The sequence below is a fragment of the Nicotiana tabacum genome, chromosome 10 (assembly GCF_000715075.1).
Source record: "Nicotiana tabacum cultivar K326 chromosome 10, ASM71507v2, whole genome shotgun sequence".
Taxonomy (NCBI): domain Eukaryota; kingdom Viridiplantae; phylum Streptophyta; class Magnoliopsida; order Solanales; family Solanaceae; genus Nicotiana; species Nicotiana tabacum.
Genome location: NC_134089.1, coordinates 33704652 through 33729571, shown reverse-complemented (window position 1 = coordinate 33729571; position 24920 = coordinate 33704652). Strand labels below are relative to the sequence as shown.

At 36.9% G+C, this 24920-nt stretch overlaps 1 protein-coding gene across 1 annotated transcript; it reads left to right on the top strand.

Moving 5' to 3' along the window:
* Positions 1–6685: 6685 nt before the first annotated feature.
* On the top strand, positions 6686–10060 carry LOC107779681 (protein NRT1/ PTR FAMILY 8.2-like). Its single transcript, XM_016600149.2, has 5 exons — positions 6686–6820; positions 7907–8089; positions 8187–8404; positions 8502–9052; positions 9143–10060. Exons 2-5 carry the CDS (start codon positions 7963–7965, stop codon positions 9981–9983), a joined length of 1737 nt encoding a protein of 578 aa, XP_016455635.2. The 5' UTR covers positions 6686–6820; positions 7907–7962; the 3' UTR covers positions 9984–10060.
* Positions 10061–24920: the final 14860 nt, after the last annotated feature.

Genomic DNA, 24920 nt, shown 5'->3' with positions numbered 1-24920 from the left:
AGTTTTCTTTCACACCTTAGGATCATTTACATACTTCTCACACCACCCACAGGTGCTATTCAAGCTTACATATCACTTATCAATTCAATATTTCTTTGGAGGTGGGTGATCAATTTTAACACTTTTCTCATATAAAGTATGCTTCTGGTACTATGTACGTATCTCATATATCCATACAATTTGTTCAGCATGATACATGTGCCATCTCCTTAATATTCAAGCCTTTGCCCATTGGTCATTCCATATGACAACATTACTTGAAATAGACAAAAGAACGTTTAAACTTACCTTGAATCTCAATGCACGAGTTAGAAGATAATCTTACTGTCAAGCTTTATCGCACGATCTGGAGTATTGAAGAAGGGTAACATTCCTAAATGTCCATGTAGCCTCCAACTTATAGATGTGGTCGACAACACACCGATAAGAAGGACTCTACTAGATACGGCTCCGAGACATCCTAGGACACTTTAAAACCTTAGGCTCTGATACCAAGTTTGTCATGCCCCAACTTCGGGAGGCGCGACCGGCACTCAATCGAGTGAACCCGACTGAGCAAGCCTACTAGATTTCATTCTACCCAAACTCGTCCTGGAATAAAGAGGAGATATACTCCATTATTCAAACTCTGAAAATATTTAATTAACAACTTCGTTCACAATTTTGAAGATATTACAAGTTTTATACCACATTGCCAAACATCAATATTTCCAATTTAATTCAATTATCCGACACTACCCACAACCTGTCTGCGAGCCTCTAAATATAACTGAAGAGTAATATGGAAATGCCGGCAACAAGACCCCGGCTATACCTCAAAAGTGAAAGTCCAAAATAAGAAGATATGCAATATAGCCCCTTGAAGGAAAAGGGGGCGAACCAAGATCTTGAGATGAAGGATGCTCCACTACACACGATCGGCACTATCCGCTATGGAGCCACCTACATTCATGTAAAAACGAATATAGCACCCCTGACAAAAGGGACGTTAGTATCATGGAATCGTACTAGTATATATAACTAAACACCATTTTACTAGAAAGAACTATCAATCAAGTACAAGTAAATCACATGAGTAAATCAAATATGCAATTCATACAATCCTTCATATAATTTCCAAAACTTAGTTTGGGGCATTTCTTTCATATCTTCATCACTGTTCTCAATACCACCGCTATTTTGAGCGGGGACCGATCACGACCCGACCGGCTAGGTTGCCTCATTGGAGGCATATATCTCAATCACTATTTCATTTCCCTTATCCGGAATTCATTTTCCGACCGGATAGGTTGCCTAATGGGAGGCATATATCTCAGCACATTACCACCATGTGTGCGGCATGATATCCGATTACGACCCGATCGGCTAGGCCGCCTTATCTAGGTATTGTTCCTTTCTCATTAGTCATCACATCTGAATCTTTATTTCATATATATCATATCAATTCCTTGGCACTCAGGGCCACCATTATCACATCATTTTTCATTTTCAGTATTCATCTTGCAGGCTGTGATCATAGGCATATACAAAAGCAATTCAAGTTGCAGTACAGGTAAGTGAGCACATAGCTAGCATGAATAATTCTCAGTTTCTATCTTGGCTTATAGCCTAAGCATTTCAACACATAATTGTATTCTTCATACTTCTCTAATTACCAAGAATGGTACATTACTCACATTGAGGCACATCCTTCATATATATGTGTAGTTAATTGCAAATCAATTATTGCGCAATAACAATTAATACATTAACCAATTCAAATCTTACCACACTTTCGTAAACGCCAACGGAGCTCAATTTCTAATAAAAGGGGGTTTTAGCCATATATACCTGAAATTTGCCCCTTAATGATACTACAATGATCCAATACACTTAAGTAACTTCAATCTACAATACAACATTCAATAGGGCCAATATTAGTAATAGATTCCATAACTTAAGCCATTTAGGCATATTATCAAACACCTTGTAGGTATAGATATTTACACCTCATAACTATAGTATTGGTTCATCCAACTATCACCATTAACCAACAATTCATCCCACCATTATTCTTTAACAATTTATACTCCTAACACCACATGTGTGATCAACCATTCACACCCAACCAACAAAATTCCATCAAATAATCACCTTTAAATCTTCCGGGGCTTTACACTTAGGTTCCACGTAGGCTGAAAATGAGAAAGATAATAGTGGTAGTGTGCAGATAAGTGAGCATAAATAACATAATTAGAGACTAGATAAGTACTGGTTCTTTTGGGTCTGCAAGTGCTTATATAATCTTTAAGCCAGATTGTTGGTTTAACTGTTCTTGCAGATTCTGATGCCAATTGTAGTATTCTCAGAGACATCAATCAACAACTGGTACAACTCCCAACTGGTGTTTCTATTGAGCTTTCTCCTTCTAAAGCCAATTCCTCCACTGCAAAGTCATTGTTTTCCTCTTCTAGAAGCATGTCTCGTTATACAAGATTGCTAGTAACACATGCTTCATTGTTATGGGATTGCAAATGATACAAGCAGCTGATCAACTACAAGCAGATGATCAACTACATACAGCTAATTGACTACATGATCAACTACAGATAGCTGATCAACTACTTGAGAGCCAATATTTGTAGCCTGCTTAGTTGGATGCTCAGTATTAGTCATATCAACTACATCAGGAAGAAACAAATTGTGTGGATCACTAAGCAAGCCTTCAAAAGGAAATACTTTTTCTCTAAAGCTTACATCCATGCTAACCAAGAAGCTATTAGATTCCAGATCCATACCATTTATACCCTTTTCACACCTCGGAATACCCAATAAACACTGACCTCTTAGCTCTTGCTGCAAATTTATCTCCTCTTGGAAGTGTGCTTATACAATAACAAATACTCATAGATGATTTACTTTGGGAGGTTTGCCATAGAGCCTCTCATATGGTGACTTGCAATCTAATACTTTTGTAGGAAGCTTATTGATAAAATATATTTCTATCTTGACATATTCTCCCCAAAACATAACAAGTATATTGCTTTGAAATCTCAAGGTTTTAGCCATCTCCAATATGTTTCTGCACATCCCTCTATCATTCTATTCTACTACGGAGTGTAGGGATAACTACTTTGATGTATTATCCCCAAAGAAGACAATAAGTCATTACATTTTATATTAAAAAATTCTGTTCCATTATCAGACCTCATTATTTCAATAGAAGCACCAACGTGATTTCTTACCTGAGAAAAAAAATCTTTTAACACTTGTATTACCTCACATTTTGATTGAAAATAAACAAAACCAAGTGTATCTATTGTAGTCATCTACTAGTGTAATAAAATAATGCTCCCTATCACGAGTAGCTACTTTGTATGGTCCCCACACATCAATGTGCACAAGTTGAAAACATCAATCAAACTTATGACTACTAACAAAAAAATTTAGTCTATTTTGCTTAGCTAGTGGACAGATCTCACAATTCTTTTGCACCCGAGGACTCATTTTTTACTTCAATTCTGGTAAATATTGTAAGGTTGTTATAGATGCATGTTCCGGCCTTTGATTCCATAAAGTAGCACTTATTGCTTCTTTCTGAAATGAACCTGCTACAACCACTTATTCTTTACCTTTGATTATGTTTAGTCCCTGATTTTCTCTACCAATTCCTAGTACATTGTCATTGTAAAGTCCCTAAAAGAAATAAAAGTCAAGGTGGAAGCATGTTTAACAACACAATTCTCTACTCAACTTGAATAGTGAAAGCAGATTGAACTTAAAATCGGGGATACATAAAATATTTTTTATCTTTTGTATCCCTAGTATTGTTGCATCTCCTATATGTGCTACTTTTGATTTTTCACTTATAGGCATTTGTACCCCAATAATTTTTTTCTATTAAATCTCCTTAAATTTCTAAAATTTACCAGCAAAAAGTGATGTGATGTGATGCCCCTGAATCTACATCTAATCATATAAGCATGCATTAGATAACAATGACAATGTACCTGCCAAGTTTGATGAACTAGCTATGTTGTTAGATTTTTTCCCAATTGATGACTTTGTCAAAAGGCTCACTAGGTACTTATACTGATCCTCTATCATATAATTCCCTTATGGCTGATTATTATCGCACCATATCTTTCATCATTGGCACTATTAAAATAAGATTTGTTAACACCAAATTGTCCATTCTTCATACTCTTGAAGTCTGCCGGATAACCAATGATCTTTTTGTAATTTTCCGTCAAGTGTCCCTTATACCCACAATGTTCAAAGTTTAGTCCTGGTTTCTTTACTTTCAAAAAATGACCTCCTTTGCCTACTAAAATGGCCATTGGATCTTTATTTATCTCCACTACTCCTAGCTCTCTTTAACTCTCTTCCTGCACCACAACTATATCGGCTTGATTTACAGTATGGACATGCCTCTTTAGCAATATTGCACTTATCACATGACTATAGCTCTCATTTATTACCATTAGAAACTGTAGCAGCCTCTGTCTCAGTAAGTGATCAAAGTGATCACGATTTTCTAGTCACACAATGGTAACAGTGCTAAAATGTCTATTTCAGTCCACAAATCTTTTAATTTCCAGAAATATGAGGTTATAGATTCTGTACTTTCTTTTAGGATTGCAATATCATTGATAGCTGATATATTCTAATTAGATCATCTTTGTCAAACTTTTCCTTAAACTCATCACATATTTTCTTCGTGCCGGAGGCGTACGTGATACTCGGTACTATCTCTGCCGCCTCAGTGCTATTCAGCCATGAGACCAGTGTAACGTTTTCTTTCCCATTGCACAACAAATTGTCCCCTACATGAAGTTTTGACACAATTTCATCCGCAAACCCTCACTTGTCTTTACCAAGAAAGCTACTCTATTCGATCTACTCCATAAAACATAGTTTGCTGGCCCTGTGAGTTTGAGAGTTATTAACGCATTTCCTAGTGTGTCTGAGTCCTTCAAGAATAGCGGATAGTTGTGAGGAAGTTATCCGATTTCGTCTTTGGCCATTGTCGAACCTCTGCAAGCTTCAAATTCAATTGAATTCCGAAATGAAGAGTCAAAATCAGCTTAAATTCAGGTTTTGTTGCTCTGATACCATGTTAATTTGTACTATCTTCCGATCAATTGAATCAATTTCATACATGCATTCATGTACGATTCCTAGAATAGAGATGAACTAGAGAGGGAAAGTAGAGAGAAGAAAGAAAGATCTTTTTCTGATATTTCAGTTAGTACACCACTAACAATATTTGATGTACATATAGGCTAACTCACGTATTGCAAAGACACCCCTAAGTCTTTGCATTTACATTTCAATCCAACTAACTAAGAGTCCGTTTGGATGGGCTTATTTTAAGTAACTTTTAAGCCAAAATAGATTTTAAGTCATAAGTTAGGAATTCTAACTTTTGGCTTGTTTTTGTCATTTTAACTTAAAAATAAATGCTTAAAAGCACTTTTTTACTCTATCCAAACATTACAAAATAGCTTAAAAATTATTTTGGCTTAAAAACACTTAAAACAAGTCAATTTAAACGGGAATTAACTCCTTAATTTGATTGTTTTAAAGACTCTATTCTCACTATTTGTATTATAATAAGTATTTGTGATTTGATATATAGTTTGTTTTTAAATAATAATTTTATATTATTGTCACTATTGTTCTTTGAATTATTAGTAACTAGAATATTATTTTTATTTCATTATAATCATGTTATAGGTATAATGCATCTTTACGTTTTTCACTTTTTCAAGTAAATAAAAAATATTTTATTATATGGTTCTTGCACATGTTAGCATGCTTGTAATAGATATATACATTTTTCTACTAATTTTATAATTTTCTTAAGTTTTCTAAATATGAAAGAATTTTTTTAATTTATATATTTATTTTATTAATTTATAAAATATTAAAAATTAAATATCTATGGGCTTACGCTTTGTGACCAAGGCTTACTGAGTTCCCTTATTTTCCCTATCCATATTCTCTATTTTTTCTGGTTATGAAATGCTATAAAATGGAGAAAGTTTCTTCTCTTTTTTTCTTTTTGAAGATGGAGAAAGAGATTTTTCGAGTCGCATCTTAGCTTCAAGTTTGAATGATTTTAAAATTAAACTCATAAAAAGGACTAGCATTTAGTTAGTCTTGGCATTGCCCATTTCTTTTCTTTTTCATTAGAACGATACGCTTCTTAGAATTTCTCCGCACTCTTGTTTTCACTGATACTATAATCTTTTGAGAAAAATCAAAGGATGATAGTTAGTGAAAACGAAAATTTATTTTCTATTTGCATTATTATTAGCACAAGATATTTATATCAAATTAACAAAAAATATAAGATCTGAATTAAATATACAGACAATATAAATATTTTTTTTTACGCAATTCGGTATAATTTAACCTCTTGTTTTAAGTCACGTTTCCTTTTGTTACTTTAGTGTCATGTGCACAACTTTTGACCCAAAACGACAAATTTATAGGTAACAATAACATCAAATCGTATCCCTAGTGTAAAGGGATAATGATTCTGGCCATTTTACTGACTTAAAATCTTGAACAATATTAGATTTAAAAAAAATTCTCCAACTGTATTATACTAGTTGATAAATATTCACTCTTTATTCTTTTTCCTAATACGTATCAAACACAGATTCTGAGTCGTACACTTAGCTGTACCACCCTTTTATAAATATTCTCTCTTTCCTCTACTCTAGTCTACTCTACACCAACGGGAACTGCGATATTTGCATCTTTATTTCCTCGGCCGCCTCCCTCAAACCTACAAGGAAAATCTTCCTTTTTCTTCTTTCTCTTCATTGAGGTACTTTTAATCTTTTCTAAATATCTATGGTCATAATTGTAGTAATACTTCTTTTCTCTTTTTTTTGTTTTGTTTCTGATATTGACATATATAGAGTGTGCATGTTGTAGTTTTCTTTGCATGTACTAGTTTTCTTTGTGTTTCTCTCATCTTCTATGTATTTAATTTAACCATGATTATATCTATACATCTTCTTTTCTTAACTGTTATGGGATAGGGTAGGCTGCTTATATTACACCTCAAGGAATGCGGCCTTTTTCAAAACCCTGAAAGTGGTATATATACTTAATGCACCCGTGTTTTTCTGGCGTTATGTTGTTCTAGACCCTCCATAGCAACTGTCTCTATTCTGTATTACAACAATTCGTAGTTTTGAGTGCTTCTACCTTGAATAAGGATTTAACATATATATTTAACACTATATTAACATGTTGTAGCAGGTATCTGCCTTATTTTTCAAGTTAATACTATCACTTTTTATGGATAACTACTGGTAGTTGGACGTAAATGATTTGTGTTTTCTTAGACGACCTGATAGTTTAAAAATTCAATTCAGCTCCAACATCTAATGTGCCAAAACAATCAAATTCACTATTTCTTTATGCTATGGGCATCGGTCTTTTCCAGTTTCCTGAGTAGTTTACCTGCATGAACAAACAATTGAGACCATATTGAACCAATATATTCCTAGCCATGTTCTTTGCATTCCTTGTTTTCTTATATTCTAGAGATGTCAATCCATTTTGGCCAATTGGTATCCTTTATGCATCTCGTACGTAATGATCTTGGAATAGTTTGTACACTAGGCAATACCCTTATTGAAAAACTAATTCAAAGTTGTAGTAGGAAACCTAAATTGTTTAGGATTTGATATTGCTAATTCTATGTCTAAATAGGATTTGTAGTCAGAACTAATATAAGAATAGATTTTCATATTTCTAGTTGATATAGGTTTCGTACTATTATAAATAAAGGTATTAGTAACTTATTTTATGTGCAGAAAAGTGTGGAGATTTGTGACAAGAATTGTACAGATTTACTAAAATAAATTTTTTGATTGTTTGGCGATCTCTTGTTTGGCCTTAGGCTGTCACATTGATTTGATAACTAGAGATTACAAGCTCTACATCACTGGTGAGCCCATGGATATAGAAGCTAGAATGGAAAGAGATGACGACGACTACACAAAGGACGGGACTGTGGACATCTATAAAAAGCCAGCTAATAAGAAGAAAACTGGAACGTGGAAGGCCTGCCCTTTCATCCTCGGTATGGTTTTCGTTTATCCATATAAGTAGTTGTGTATAATTCATTTTTAGTTATAGTAGAATCAATAGCCTTGACATTGTAAGGTTGAATTCCACAGGGGATGAAGGATGTGAGCGATTGGCATACTATGGTATGAGTACTAATTTGGTGAACTACATTCAACAAAAGCTCAATCTAAGTAATGCTGCGTCGTCAAGAAGTGTAACAAATTGGCAAGGAACCTGTTATGTCACGCCATTGCTTGGAGCATTCTTGGCTGATGCCTATCTCGGGCGATACTGGACAATTGCAACTTTCTCAACCCTTTATATCATTGTAAGTATACTAAATATCACGTTCTTGTCATTCAGATTTTGTTAGCGAGTAGGCTGATTTTGGCAGAGGAATTGATGAACTTATCTTATTTATGTAGGGAATGGCATTCTTGACAATGTCTGCCTCAATAGGTGGACTAAAGCCAGCCTGTGATAATGGAAGTTGCCACCCAACAGGATCACAGAAGACAGCATTCTTTGTTGCAATCTACTTGATTGCCTTTGGAACTGGTGGGATAAAACCTTGTGTCTCTTCCTTTGGGGCAGATCAATTTGATGACAATGATGAAACTGAAAAGAAAAGCAAAAGCTCTTTCTTTAACTGGTTTTACCTCTCAATCAACGTTGGTGCACTTATCGCTTCGTCTGTTTTAGTTTGGATACAAATGAATGTAGGCTGGGGCTGGGGTTTTGGAGTTCCAGCTGTGGCTATGGCCATTGCATTAGTATTTTTCTTTTCAGGTACTCGTCTATATAGACTCCAACCCCCAGGAGGGAGTCCCCTTACTCGCATATTGCAGGTATTTGTAGCATCTATCAGAAAATGTAATGTCAAACCTCCTCGTGACGAATCTCTTCTTTATGAGACCTCTGATGTCGAATCCAACATCAAAGGAAGTCGCAAGCTTGAGCACTCAGAAGAGTTCAGGTAAATGTGCCCTTACATTCTCAGTTTCATTCACCATAGTTGCAACTCTATTGTATACTAATTTACAGTATATTGAAAAATGAAACTTAGGTTCTTTGACAAAGCTGCTGTAGAAACTGGATCTGATAAAGTCAATGGATCAGTGAATCCCTGGAAGCTCTGCACAGTGACTCAAGTTGAAGAGGTCAAGTCGATCATTCGTCTACTCCCCGTGTGGGCTACTGGTATTGTGTTTTCCTGTGTCTACAGTCAGATGAGCACAATGTTTGTTCTACAAGGCAACATAATGGACCAACATATTGGCCCCAACTTCACAATTCCATCCGCATGTTTATCCATATTCGACACCCTCAGCGTGATTTTCTGGGCGCCTATTTATGACCTAGTCATCATTCCCCTAGCACGAAAATTCACAGGCCACGAACGAGGATTCACTCAGCTACAGAGGATGGGTATCGGTCTAGTTATTTCAATATTCGCCATGGTTGCTGCTGGGGTTCTAGAGGTCATTCGGCTTGACTACGTAAGAAGGAACAACTATTATGACCTCACGACGATTCCTATGTCTATCTTCTGGCAAGTACCTCAATATTTCTTGATTGGATGCGCGGAAGTGTTCACATTCATCGGTCAGCTAGAGTTCTTCTATGACCAAGCTCCTGATGCATTGAGAAGTTTGTGTTCAGCCCTCTGTCTTACAACTACTGCATTAGGTAATTACCTAAGTAGTCTCATCGTTACGATTGTGATCAATGTAACCACAAGGAACGGAAAGCTTGGATGGATTCCAGATAACTTGAACAGAGGGCACCTTGACTACTTTTACTGGCTATTGGCTATCCTCAGCTTCATCAACTTTTTCGTTTATCTCTGGATTGCGAAATGGTACACTTACAAGAAGGTAACTGGGAAGCCAGCTTTAACACGTTAGATATATATATATATGTTCATCGTCTTTATGTGGGCTATTATTCTTCTGAGCACTCAAATTTTTCTGTTAAATATGGATTGAAACTACTTTCTGTTAAATATGGATTGAAACTACTGCTAGTTTTGGTGAGAATTGTTCTATCCATGAATTTTCCTTTCATAAAAATCGGTTAAAGTTCATATTCTCATGTTCAATATTTCTCAAATTTTTCGGTGGTCAAATACCTATTTTACCCTCTAAATTATTAACCTTCATTTTGTAATGCCTTTTACATATTATGGTTTTTTTTTTCTATTTACTCTATATTATGTACCTATAGAATAAATAAATTTTATTTAAAAGGGAAATGACTTAATTTAATTTAAATTCAAGGATATGCTATGATATTGGAATAATAAAATAATTGAGAACGGTAAAAGCCTTAATTAGAACAATTTGTTCGTATTAGTAATTTTGATAATAACAACAAAAACTTAGAAAATTATTTACACAATTGAAAATGAAAGAGCATAAAAGCTTTTAACTCATATATTTCATACATGTAACACAAAAACAATTATTTAAAATAGAGGTTTATTTTATAATAGACATTATCTATGCTTACAAATTGTGTTAAATTATTTTATTATTCCAACTATATATATACTTGAAAAATATTTTCACCTTTTTACTCTAGTTTGATTGACTGTATATTTTAATATGATATTTAACTAATATGTGAGGAAATGATATGACATAATCATTTGCAATTTGAATAAAAGAAACTAATTTTACAAAAATCTCATGCATTTTAATTCTTATATTTCCTACATGTAAAGATAAGGATCCCTTTGGAAATTTGACATATAATTAAAAAGAATTTGCAATGGACCACATATACCTGGTAAGAGTGCAAGACAACCTCAGCGTACTCGATGCGTCTTATAATTTTCCATGCCGATTTTGTTGAAACAAAGGTTGAATTCAAGTAGGGTTGTTTATAATTGAATCTTACCACTAAGTCGAATCGAAGAAAGTGTTAACAGTTTGTTGGTATCAGACGATTGGATTAATTTTTCGAGAACGACTTGAAATTATATGACTAACAAGTTATCAGTTCGAGTATCACTTTATTTAATTTCTTAATCGATTTAACCGATAAACCTATATGATATACTTAATTTTTATTTTACCATCAAATATAAATCGTGTGGCATTCAGTATAACTACTTAATTTATCAACCTTCAAGTTGAAATATAGAACAGTTACTAATGTTTTCGTATTTGGTGTCTTGATACATAAAAAGATCTTTGTTTTATGATGATCCTCGCCCAAACTGATAACGAACATATACGAACCGTCTGATATCTGATCGACTTGGCGATTGACGGCGGAGCTAGTAGCCCGCGTACGGGTTCGATTGAACCCAATAACTTTTGTTCTATCAGTGTAATTGTATTAAAAATTTGTTAAATATAAAAAAATATTAAATTTAGTATCTAGTTATCGAAACTTAAAGTTGTCGTTCTAAAATTCAGAACCCGTAAAATAAAAATCTTGACTCCACCTCTAGCGAGGGATAGCATATTTAAACACCAATAATGGAAATAATGATTATAAACACGGAAGCTTACTATAACACCCTAAATTCACGTTAAATGGAGTATATATTTATGTAAAAAAAATGAACATATGCTAGTTTGGTTAAAGAGAAGTGATTAGGTTACATACAATACAATAAAAATTTAATATCAATGATTGCTTACATTAACAACAACAACGATCCAGTATAGTCTCACAAGTGGGATCTGGGGAGGGTAGTGTGCTCGCAGACCTTACCTCTATCTCGATGGGGTAGAGAGGATGTTTCCAATAGACCCTCGGCTCAAGAAGACGAAAAGACAAAACGAAAAAATATATCAGTACCGTCATGGAAATAATAACACAACATAAGAACCAATGAATAGATGAAAAGTAGAAATAATGACCAGTACATAATGCACGACACTATGAAAACGGAAGAGCTAGTAAATACAGCCCTGACCACTAGCAGTCTAAGACTAAATCCGATCAGCCTAACCTCACACTGGAAGACTAAATATGCTTAACTACCCCCTAACCCACAACCTTAATGCTCGACCTCCACAGCTTCCTATCAAGTGCCATATCCTCGGAGATCTGAAGTCTCGCCATATCCCGCTTGTTCACCTCTCTTCAAACTCCAGTGGTCGTTTCAGAAGTTCTTTCGTATTTTAGTTAGCGCTATTTTTATTCAAATTTTATTTTTGCATCAACGAATGACTATTTTCCTCATTTATTTCAAATAGTGACTAAAACCTTATAGCATGCCCAACAAGTGGCTACTGACCCAATTCTTTTGGGCTCTGGGGTCGTGCAAAGTTGTTGGGCTGGGCCTCCATATTCTTGCCATTAATTGGGGGAAGTGCAGAATGCTACTTGTCAAGACCCAAAACTATCAACTGATTGTGATGGTGCCTAACACACTTTCTAGACAAGCCGAACATAACAATAATGAATCATAGTAACAGAAATAACGAATATAATACAAGTCTAAAGCTATCAATATAACAAAATACTGTCGATACATAGTAAATTCTCCATAACAGGTAAATAAAGAGTCATGATCTCTAAAACAGAAATACAAGTCTGAAATACTAAGTGACAATACTGTCTGAATGAAAGATAGTAGTACGAAATGAAAAGAAGTGCAAAGACTGCGTTCGAGATGAAACTCTACCTCGTCTCTCCAAAGATAACGTAGCATCAAGCCTCAACTACTGGTGGCTTGGTTCAACACCCGAATCTGCACAATTAAGTGCAGAGTATAGTATGAGTATAAGCGACTCCATATACTCAGCAATTATCATAACTAACCTCCACGAGGTAATAGAAGCAAAAATTATTAATTGCACTCGCTAATCACCTGTATAGTTTATAAATCCAACAAGTACAGAACAATAATATGATCATGTCATAACTCACAGAAAAATCACCTTGGTACACACAATAACTTAACCGTACTCTGCTTAGGCAACAGTCCAACAAATAAAGAGGATATGCAAATAAGTCAGGTAAACAACCAAGAGAATTGCAAGTAAATATGAAATGCAATAACCAAATCAAAAATTGGCGAGCTTTTCTTTAGAATTCCAATAGCCGAACTAAATTACTAATCAACTTTCTCAAATCATGTGTACACCATCAAGAAAGAACATGATAGGGTGACACAAGGGGGATAGATCCATATCCACATGCTGCATGAACAATTCACTTGTTGCACGAACAACTCATGTGCCAATAATATATCCACCGCACAGACAACTCACGTGTCAATAATATATCAATATCTCGGATTTGTATGGGCAACTCACGTACTTTAAGGATAACTCACGCACTTATAATAACAATTCGCCCAACGTGGTCACATGCTCAATATCATAATCCGCCTGGCGTAGTCACAGGCTCTATATCACAATCCTCCCGGCATGGTCATATGCTTAATATTACAATCTGTCTGGCATGGTCAGAGATTCAATATCATAATCCATATGGCATGGGCACATGCTCAATATCACAATCCGTACAATGTGATCATGCGCTACCAGTCCAATCCAAATCATACAAAAAGTAGATATACAAGAATAAATGTACATAATTAACGAACATCAAATTTCATACTCTTGGACTGGTAAAAGTGACATGCTAAGATATATGCACGTGCAAAGTGTGCTATCACAGCTCAGATTAGGCAATTACATCACGAAAGAAGCTATTATCAGGTTCAATTAGGAGATTAACCTCTATGTAACCTCAAACATGATACAAATAGCTCACAACAAGGGTAAAAATAAGAACCATCATAATATGAAGCTTAACAATCAATTCAAGGAATATCACAACCTAGGCACTACCTCGAGCATGAATAATACCTCAGTGCACGCACATGGGCTCGGCCCCACATATGTGCATCACCCATAGCATATGTCTGTCACAAATAACTCAGACAACTAGTGCCTCAACTAAGTTTAGGTAAGATACTTACCTCAAAGCCAAATCAGTACTCTAAGAGGCCTTTCATGTGCGAATCAACCTCCGGACGACTCAATTCTAACCAAAATAACTTAATATCATGAATAAATCCATATGAAATAATTTCAAATAATAAAGCTAAGATCTTGAATCAATTTTGCAAAGTCAACCCAAAAAGCCAACCCTAGGCACGCACCCCGAAATTTGACAAAACACACAAATTCCAAATACCCATTGTGATTTGAGTCCAAATTTATGTGTTTCATCCAATTCTAACCTCAAATCGACCCTCAAATCATCAACTCTCGCTCTCCAAAATATTGTCCAAAGCCCAAAAATTAAAAATTAGGTGTAATAATATATGGGTAATCATTAATCTAACACCAAAATCAAGTAAAGATCACTTACCCTGTCACAATCCAAAATTCACGTGACCGACACCCGAGCGAACAAAACCCATGTATAAACTCACTCTTATGTGCATGCAGAAGCCTTTTGAAACATAAGCATTTTAAACAATAAAATCCATGCATGAAGTTTAACCATTTAAAATAATTCGATTCATTAAGTAAAAGGCATAAAAATAGTTGTTCATTCATGCAAGCCATATGAGTTACCATATCTTACAACCTAAAAGAATAACCTACTACCGTCTATGGAATCACTACGACCCGGAACAAAAATAGTCGATTGAGATAGGCCTCGGTGACCCAGAAGTATAAAGTAAATACTACTCCACAATAGTAAGAGTGGAGCCGCACCAAAAATACCAAATGAAAATATAGAGTTATCCTATCCACGGGGCTTGCGCCGCTTAGGACCGGTACCTGAAAACAAAAATAGAAATTTGGCCAAAGGGCCTAAGCTCTACATACCTAGTATGAATCATGAACTATTTTTCCAAGAAGTGGGACAATATAATAAAAAAGGTCAAGAGATATGCAAAGTATTGAAATAACAACGAAGTATTTGTACCAAATCATAATTTAAACAAGAAAATAAAATAATAGTGTAAAACATATTTCAAAGTCACTTCATTTGGCATTTAAAGTTCAACCAAAAGCATGTGTGGTTTTTACCTTTAACGGGAGCACTATACCGATATCGACATAATACAAACAATACTAAGTGATCTACCTAGCCATAAGTATTTGGCCCTACATGTCCGAGCGACTTCCTATAGTATCGTACCGACTTAACCTCATTATATTTAGTAATGATCATTTGCCCACAATTTAAAGGATTTATCCCACAAACCTTAGCTTAACCTTGGAATGTGTCCTTGCACTAGTACATGTAGTTCCATGGTAACGAATTCAAGATTCGAACCAATCTCATTGGTCTTCACTAGTAATTCCCAAAATATTTGACTCTTTTAAAATCGATTCATAGCTTAAAAGCCTCAAAGAAAGCTCTTTTAAATCAAATCATGGTATTCATAACCGACCCAACCATTTGAACAAAAATCGAACAAAGCATTTCTCATTTTTATATTAAAGTAATTAACAAATAAGAATTTATCTTTTAGTTCAACAAGTGTCGCTATAATATATTAAGATATTTCAAAAATATTATACTTTATGTTTTCAATAAAAAGTTACATCAATGACACTTAAATATTTAAAATGCAAGAAATGGTGCAATCCCGAGCCGCTCGTCCCCATAAGCTAGGTTCCACAATTTGAATCAAGTTCCAAAATATTTTACAATATGCGATTTTGGAGGAAAATTCCATGAAGTAGTAGGTTTCAACATACCTTGATACGCCCCCAAAACTTCATCACAAATATCCAAGGTCTTCAACCAATCTCAATCTACACAATTATATCTCACATAAGTCAAGAGTATCACAACGATAGCCTAGAAGACCCATTTATACCTTAGCTCTTGACTATAGATACTTGGGGTTCATATCTCCTACCATATTGTTCACCCATGCTTAACAATCTAATTTATAGTACTTAATGGTCTATTGGGTTTATAAACAACTCTACAACCTCCATGTAATGTCCCAATTTACTATTCATTGTCTTCCCAACTACCAACCATAAATACCCAACTAGGGTTTCATAAATACTCACACTCAACTGCCTCCCAATATCATGATTACCATAAATACGCTCATATATACCTCATTAATGAGTTTGGAGTAGAGGAAATTACCTTTTGAAGCAAACCCTAGAAAACCCTCTTCTTTGGTGTTCTTGGTGATTCTTCAATATTCAAGTGAAATCCTATGGATTGAATCCATATATTTTGTCAGTTCCAGCATCTAATGGTGTTATAACATCATAAATATGCCAAGAAACCATACCTTAAAGTGTATTAAGTGTAGGGATTGACTCTTTCTCTCTCTAGAATTCCAAGACTCCAAAATCTTGCACCTCTTTCTCTTCCCCCAACCCCCTACTATTTATTGAAAATGAGTTGCATGGGCAAATTGCATAGACTACGCATATTGGCTGCATAGCCTAGGCAACTTTGCTACGTAGGCTTGCATAGCTTATGTATCTTGGCTGCGTAGCCTACGCAACATAAGCCTCCGCCTCGCCCAACATGTTGTTTTTGCCTATGACTTGCGTAGGCTACACACTGAGGCTAAGCAGGTCTGCTAGGATCTCTTCTCCCATCTTTCCCAACCATTCCAAGTTATGTCTTTATCCACTCAACTTGGGGACCGCCATTCCTTCTTACCATTATGCTCAAGTATCATAATGAGATTGTTACCATCATATGGCCCCCCATATATATCATGATCTCATTAATCATTCTCCTAAACTTATAATAAGCTTGATTTTACTAAAAATAAATCCCAGAATTTTACATAACCCTTCAATTGAGATGAAAAGTGTATACGGTGAATTCGGGGGCCCGATCTCCCCGTCATTAGGTCATCTCACGGTCATGCTCCTCGAGGCTTGAAACCAAGGTCGAGACCCACCCTCGGGGGTCGTCATGTACCGGCCCGGAGGGCATTACGTGCTAATGGCTATAGTATGAGAGAGGGGAATTCCTAAGGCACACAGCTAAACCTGACAGAGCTGACCTATCTGGGGCCTGTCCCAAGGTGTCACGTCCAGCCGTCCCGTCTCCATTCCTTTTTAGTTAATGCATTTTGTACTATAACAGGATTCCCTTCCTATATAAGGGGGATCCCCATCACGTTGTAACTCTTGGCTGCTATTGCTCCAACTACTCTACACAAGATCAATAATAACTCTTTCTCTCTCTTTCTCTCTTCTCTCTAACTTACTCTCTCGAGGCTACTCTTTCCATTTATTGCTTTCATACTTGTTCTTCATTTATTGCTTGATATTGGCCATAAAGAGCCTTATTTAATTATATCTTAACTATTATCCCCTTCCCAGTTACCCCTGATAGCTCGAGCTCGAGCCAGGTATCGACCTCGAGGCCTTTCATCGATCAATCCAAAGCTTGGGTAGCAAGCCCCTCAGGTTGATTACTGCCCCGTTTTAGCTCGTACTTCATCATTAAATTTTATACGCCTAGTATCAACTGCACTAACAACTAGCATAAAAATAGATCACGTATTTTTAGAGTCTCATTTATAAATTTAATTGTTGTTACCATTTTCGCGGTAAACAGTTTAGCGCCAACCGTGGGGCTAAAAATAATAGTGATTATTTTCTTGCTGGTTTCGGTACACAACGCAAGTTATCTTTCATGCTTTTTCTTTCCCAAGATCTTCGATTTCAGGACAGAGCGCCTAGCTCGGTAAGCAAAATGGGGAACCAGAACCTTGAAAACAACAGAGAGAAGGACATGACTGCTCTAGATGTCGGCACACCACTGAACTCAACCCGGGCAGAAGGAAAGGTTCTCCGAAATGACATCCACACGATTATTGGGGGAACCGACGTTCCCCAAGGACCCATGTTCAAACGAATGAGAACGTCCACTACGGAAGAAGGATCGACCCGAAACCGCGTGTCGGAAGACACCCTCATATTCAGCGAGGAGGACCTCGAGGCCATGATAGAACCGCAAAACGATGCGCTGGTGATCTCGTTTCTCTTAAACAATACAAGGATAAAGTGCATGCTCGTGGATCTAGGCAGCTCGACCAACATAATTAGATCAGATGTAGTAGAACAGCTAAGGCTGATCAATCAAGCTGTTCCCATCCCTCAAATCCTCCATGGCTTCAACATGACCAGCGAAGTAACGAAAGGAGAGATCACCCTCCGAATCGACACGTCCGGCGCGATTCAGAACACCAAGTTCCAGTTCATCAACGGTGACATGAGGTACAATGCATTACTCAGCAGCCCTAGGATACACAGTATGAGGGCAGTACCCTCAACCTTGCATCAGGTGATAAGGTTTCCCACGAGGGATGGCATCACGACCATATATGGAGAACAGCGGGCAGTGAAAGAAATGTTCGCGGTCCACCATGAGGCACCAATCCCCACATGCCCGATCCCGGATGATGATAAAAACACACAGGCCCCCGAGGACGACGAGGAAGATTTCTTTGCCCCCTCGAACCTTCGTCGCCCTCGAAGAATCGGAAGTGACTAAATCGACAATCGATGGAGCAGACCATTTTAATCGAGCACCTACCGGATCGTAAGGTATACCTGGGAATGGGGTTGACCCCCGAACTCAGGACAAGGTTTATTCAATTTCTTAGTAACAATATCGACCGTTTCGCCTGGTCCCACCTAGATATGACAGGAATCCTACTGGAAATAACCTCCCACAAGCTGAGCGTTGATCCCAAATTCAAACCCGTAAAGCAGAAGAAAAGACCGCAATCTGAGATAAAATATGCCTTCATCAAAGAAGAGGTAGCGAAACTTCTTAAAATCGGATCCATTAGAGAGGTAAAGTACCCCGAATGGCTGGACAACGTAGTAGTATTGCCCAAAAATGGGAACAAACTAATAATGTGCGTAGATTATAACAACTTAAATAGGACGTGCCCCAAAGATTCCTTCACATTGCCTAATATCGATCGTCTGATCAATGCTACGGCCGGCCACAAGACCCTCACTTTTCTCGATGCCTACTCGGGGTATAATCAAATCTAGATGAACCCCGAGGATAGAGAAAAGTCCTCATTCATCACAAAGTATGGTACATATTGCTATAACATAATGCCCTTCGGGCTAAAAAAATGCAGGGGCAACGTACCAGCGCCTAGTTAATAAAATGTTTAATAAAATGTTCAAGCATTGATGTTTTAAGAGTCAATACCACACAAGAGGGGGTGTGATTTGTGTGGTACCCAATTTTCACTTAACTAAACTGTAAAAGAACCTGATTCTTCTAGGTGTTCCAACTACTACTATTTGCGGAATAATAAACACAGAAAATAAAGAACACATAAATTTTTATGTGGAAAACACCTGGCTCAAAAGGTGAAAAAACCACGACCTACTACTCAGTAGGATTTTCCCAAACTTCCACTAAAATCACTGAGCCAAAACAACATTTACAAAAACTCTTTGTAAACCTAAGGATTAACTCTAATCCCATTGTGGCACACAACCTCAACTATTGCGACAACTTCAAGTTAAATCTAACTTGAACACTCTAGGTACCTAATACAATTGCTTCTATGAAAGCTGAAAGGTACAATATAAAATCACCTACTACAATTGAACTAGAATAAAAGATAGACACATGGAACTGAATCTTCTATCTCATTCAAGTAGCTTCAGGATTGCACACTCAAATTACACGTAAATTGTTTGCAAAATTGCCTTGCTCTTTTGCTCTCAATTTAAGTTTAACTTTTGCTTATGTGCATTACCTGTAAAAGAGAACAACACTGACATTTAATAGGTTAGTAATCAGAGTTCGAGTGGGATTAATTCTTGGTTAAGGCATCCACCAGTCCTTCCACCACTGAGTAGCTAAGGCATCCACCAGTCTCATCATTCTTGGCTCCACCAGGTCTTTCAGCAGTCTACCCTTCAAAATCTTTCTTTTGCCAAACATGGCAAGCTTGTCCTTTTCACCATCAGAATCATCTTCCACTTATTCTCCACTCCATTCCTAATCTTTATAAATTTTCATTTGTTTTCCTTTCACAGCAAACCTTGTCCTCTTGGCTAGTGAAGGTTCAACAGCCTCAGACACAGAGGAAGGCTTATTGGAAGAAGTCTTGGGCTTTTTGGTCTTGGGGGTCTGAACCTCCACTGGTTGAACTTCCTCCTGATGGACCAGTTCCATCTCCTCAACCTCCACATCCTCTGAGGACTCTGTAACCTTCACTTTTCCTTTAGCCATCCTTTTCTTCTTACTCTCAACTAGAGTTTTCTGGAGATCACTCTCACTCTGCCTTACCCTGCTTCTTGTAGCTCTACCCTTTAGTAATGGAAATTCAGTAGTTGATGGGGGTGAAACATTTCTTTTCTTGGAAGGCTTAGGAACACTGGGGGCTTTTGGTGTGGGAGTTCTGCGTTTCTTTGGGTCATAGCTTTCCCCAACCTTTTTCAACAAGTCTGCTAGGGTCTCTTTAGTAGATGAACCAGGTTCATCTCCCTGTGTGCTCAGATTAACCAGCCCCTCAGCAGCTTCCCCAGAACCACTTCCCCCTGACTTCTTGCCACTCTCTTCTACCCTTTCTTGTGCAACCCCACAGATAGCAGGCACCACTCTTTTCCCACTTCCCCTCTCTTCACCACATGCACACTCACTCTCTTTTTCTTTTTCAGAATTTTTTTTACCTCTACTCCTTCGTGACCTTGGCAATTCTACATCCTTAACAGATCCAACCAGAACAAACCTAGTTTCTAGATTTTCAGACGCAAAAGAAATTACCTTAAAAAGGGATTCTTGAGTCTTTTTAGAGTCAGAAGACCTAGGTACTTCCCCCTCAGTAGCGGATTAATATGATTCAGAATCAGAGCTGGAGTCGGAGTATTGGGCCTGGCTTGCCTTCAACTTCTCATTTAATTTCTTTCTTAGAGCCCAGATGCTACTGTTTTTCGAGCAAGCATTTTCACCCTTCTCAGCCTGGGTTTTAGAGATGTACTGGGTGGTGGCGGTGTAGATGAATTAGAGGGAGTGGGTGGTGGAGGAGTTCCAGGATTATCTTGTGGGTCGGTCATGGTCGTTGGTTTCTTGAGAGAATTTTTGAATTAGAATTTTGGAGAAGAGGGCACGTGAAAGTGAAGAGGGATTTTTGACGGTCTGGAATTATGGAGATGGCAGAAGAAATGATGTGTATTTAAAGAGAAATACACATTTAATAGGTAACAACAACTTTAGCAGTGATCAATTAGAGGTCTAATCAACCTGAAATTTTAGGTTTTGAATGATCGGTTTATCTTCCCTAGATTTTAGGCAAATTTTTCGGTTTAGAGTATTAGGAAGACGGAGTTGGTTCAAAGCTAATGGATAGAATTTTATAGGAATTGAATAATTATAGGACTTCTGCTCATGATTTAAATATTTATCTTTCTAATTGTGCAGAGTATAGAAAACATACCTTAGCTTTCAGATAAACCCATACTGATGAACCAGGTTATTCATTTAGAATTCTTTTGAACATGCCTCAAATTTCCATAATAGAGAAAATGTTGTAAGAGATCAGTGAGTCATATTAACACATGTCAAAGAGTATACTAATTAAAGTATGAAGCTGAGTAAGAATTAATCTAGATATTTACACAAGTTCAAAGTTCTTAGCCAATTTTTTTTTACTTTTTTTTTTCATTTTTTCCATTGTACATTCTGAGCTGGGCCTATTAGGTGATCTTAATCATCACAAATTCCCACATGTTCCTCTCAAAGTTTTCTCTACTCAGTGCTTTAGTGAAGATGTTAGCAATTTGTTTATCAGTAGCACAAAATTCTATGGAGATCAATCCTTTTTCATAGTTATCTCTTAAGAAGTGGTGTCTAACATCTATGTGGTTAGTCCTCTTATGATGAACCGGATTCTTTGTCATACTTATAGCACTAGTGTTATCACAGAATATAGGAATCAATCAACTTCAATGCCAAAATCTACCAGCTACTGTTTGATCCATAGTAATTGAGCACAACAAGAGGCAGCAATAACATATTCAGCCTCAGCAGTGGATAAGGCCACTGAATTTTGCTTTTTAGTGGCCCATGATACAAGACATGAACAAGAAAATGAGCCATACCTGAGGTGCTTTTCCTGTCCACAAGAAAACCTACATAATCAGCATCATCATATCCTACTAGATTGAAATTGCTACCTTTAGGGTACCACAGACACAGATCAGTAGTGCATTTCTAATATCTCAGTATCCTCTTGACAGTAGTCAAGTGAGACTCTTTTGGATTAGCCTGAAAGCGAGCACAAAGCCCTACACTGAAAACTATGTCAGGTCTGCTGGCAGTAAGATACAAAAGTGAACCAATCATACCCCTATACAACTTCTGATCAACAGATGAACCAGGTTCATCTATGTCTAATTTAGTGGCAGTTGCAATGGGGGTGTCTATTTCCTTTAATTCATCCATTTTAAACTTTTTGATCAGCTCCTTTGCATATTTCTGCTGATGGATCATGGTTCCATTTCGTCTTTGTTTGATCTGTAAGCCTAAGAAAAAGTTAAGCTCACCCATCATACTCATTTCAAACTCACTCCCCATTAATTTGGCAAAATCCTTACTTAGTTTGCCAGTGGTGGCCCCAAAGATTATGTCATCAACATATATTTGTACCACAAGGAGATCCTTACCTTTTTCCCTCAAGAATAAAGTACTATCAATTTTACCTCTTTTGTAGCCATGTTCAAGCAGGAATTTGGACAGTCGTTTATACCATGATCTAGGAGCTTGCTTGAGTCCATAGAGAGCCTTGTCTAATTTGTACATATGCTCAGGACATTCCTTGCTCTCAAACCCTGGAGGTTGTTTCACAAACACTTCTTCTTTTAGGTAGCCATTCAGGAGGCACTTTTGATATCCATCTGATGAAGAGTGAATTCCTTGTGTGTTGCAAAGGCTATAAGGTGTTTTATTGCCTCTAGTTTTGCAACTGGAGCAAAAGTCTCATCATAATCTATACCCTCCTCTTGGCTGTAACCTTGGACCACTAGTCTTGCCTTATTTCTTGTAACTGTTCCATCTTATCAAGTTTGTTTCTGAAGACCCATTTTGTGCCAATAACTGATCTGTCCTTGGGTCTTGGAACTAGATGCCAAACTTAACTTTTCTCAAAATGATTGAGTTCATCTTGCATTGCATTCACCCAATCTGCATCTTGCAAAGCCTCAGCAACACTTTTAGATTCAATAAGAGATAGGAAAGCATCAAAGACATACAAATTTTTTAATTGTGATCTAGTTTTGACTCCAGAGGTTGGATCGGTAATTATGTTCTCAATAGGATTAGAACTTTGATACTTGTGAGGTTTTACAACCAACTGATTTCTGCTAGATATTTCTCCCATGTTCTGTTGCTGAGGAACAGGGTCCTGAATAGGTTCCTTTAGGGGATTGGTTTCAATTCCTCTTTGATCAGTTCCCCCTGTCAGGTTTCCCTAGATGGAAGAACCTGTTCCATTACCCGTTCCTTCTTTTGGTGCCACTTTAACTTGTGCTGAGACTTTAGTCTAATCCTTTACCAGCCCAATAGCTTCATCTTCATGTTCCTATCTCTCAGAAAGAATGTTAGTTTCATCAAACACTACATGTACACTTTCTTCTACACACAAAGTTCTTTATTGAACACTTTATATGCTTTGCTATGTGAAGAATATCCCAAGAATACTCCCTCATCACTTCTGGGATCAAACTTACCTAGGGAGTCCTTTCCATTATTGTGCACAAAGCACTTGCATCCAAATGCCCTAAGTTGAGATATATTTGGTTTTCTCCCTTTAAGTAATTCATAGGGAGTCTTCTCTATAAGAGGTCTAGTCATGCATCTATTGATTATATAACATGTAGTGTTTACAACCTCTGCCCAGAAGCTGTGGGACAGTTTACTAGAAAGAAGCATAGTCCTAGCCATTTCTTCAAGAGTCTTGTTCTTTATTTCAACTATTCCATTTTGTTGAGGAGTCCTAGGGGTAGAGAAGTTATGATCTATACCATGCTCATCACAAAATTCAGCAAACTTAGCATTTTCAAATTCAGTTTCATGATCAGACCTGATGGATGCAAGTTGATTACCTAGTTGTTTCTGAGTCTTTCTAACAAAAGCAGTAAACATGTCAAATGCTTCTTTAGATATTAAGAATAGTACCCTGGTAAACCTAGAATAATCATCAACAAGTACCATCACATATTTCTTACCACCTCTGATCAATGTTCTCATTGGACCACAAAGATCCATATGAACCAGTTCCAACGTCCTGGTTGTACTTACCATTTTCTTGCTTTTAAAGGATGATCTTACATGTTTCCCCCTTGCATAGGCCTCACAAACTTTGTCTTCCTTGAACTTGATGTTAGGTAGCCCTATCACCAAGTCCTTGGAGACTAATTTGTTGAGTTGATTCAGATTTGCATGACCAAGTCGTTTGTGCCACATGAGGGAATCAAATTCCTTTTAGCCCACCAAGGCAACCTATTTTTCTCTTGAACAAAGGCTTTGTTCTTTTGACTGGCCTTTTCTTTTGCATTCATTCATTTTTGTACTGGCCAGTCTTGCTACAGTGTGTGCAAATTTTATTTTCAGGAAGAGTGAGGTACTTGCTTTTAGGGTCCCACTTAGGTGCTTGAGTCCCATAGCCAAGTCCTCTCTTGTTGCTATTGTGATGTTCTTGTAGCCAGGAAAGTGCATCAGAAGCCTTATTCCATTTGCAAGTTCTGTCTAGTTCATGTTTTACCTTCCCTATGTCTTCTTTTAAGACTCTTATCTGCTCATCCTTCCTGTACAACTCATCCTTCATTTTTTTTAAGTTTTCTTCTAAGGTGAGATGTGTGTGATCAACTTTCTTCTTACAT

What these genes read in the sequence shown, in the direction of transcription:
- LOC107779681 (XM_016600149.2), top strand. Translation starts at nt 7,963, where the DNA reads ATGGATATAGAAGCTAGAATGGAAAGAGATGACGACGACTACACAAAG. An exon ending in GGCCTGCCCTTTCATCCTCG is followed by an intron (nt 8,090 to 8,186) that starts GTATGGTTTTCG and finishes TGAATTCCACAG; the next exon opens with GGGATGAAGGATGTGAGCGA. An exon ending in TCTCAACCCTTTATATCATT is followed by an intron (nt 8,405 to 8,501) that starts GTAAGTATACTA and finishes TTATTTATGTAG; the next exon opens with GGAATGGCATTCTTGACAAT.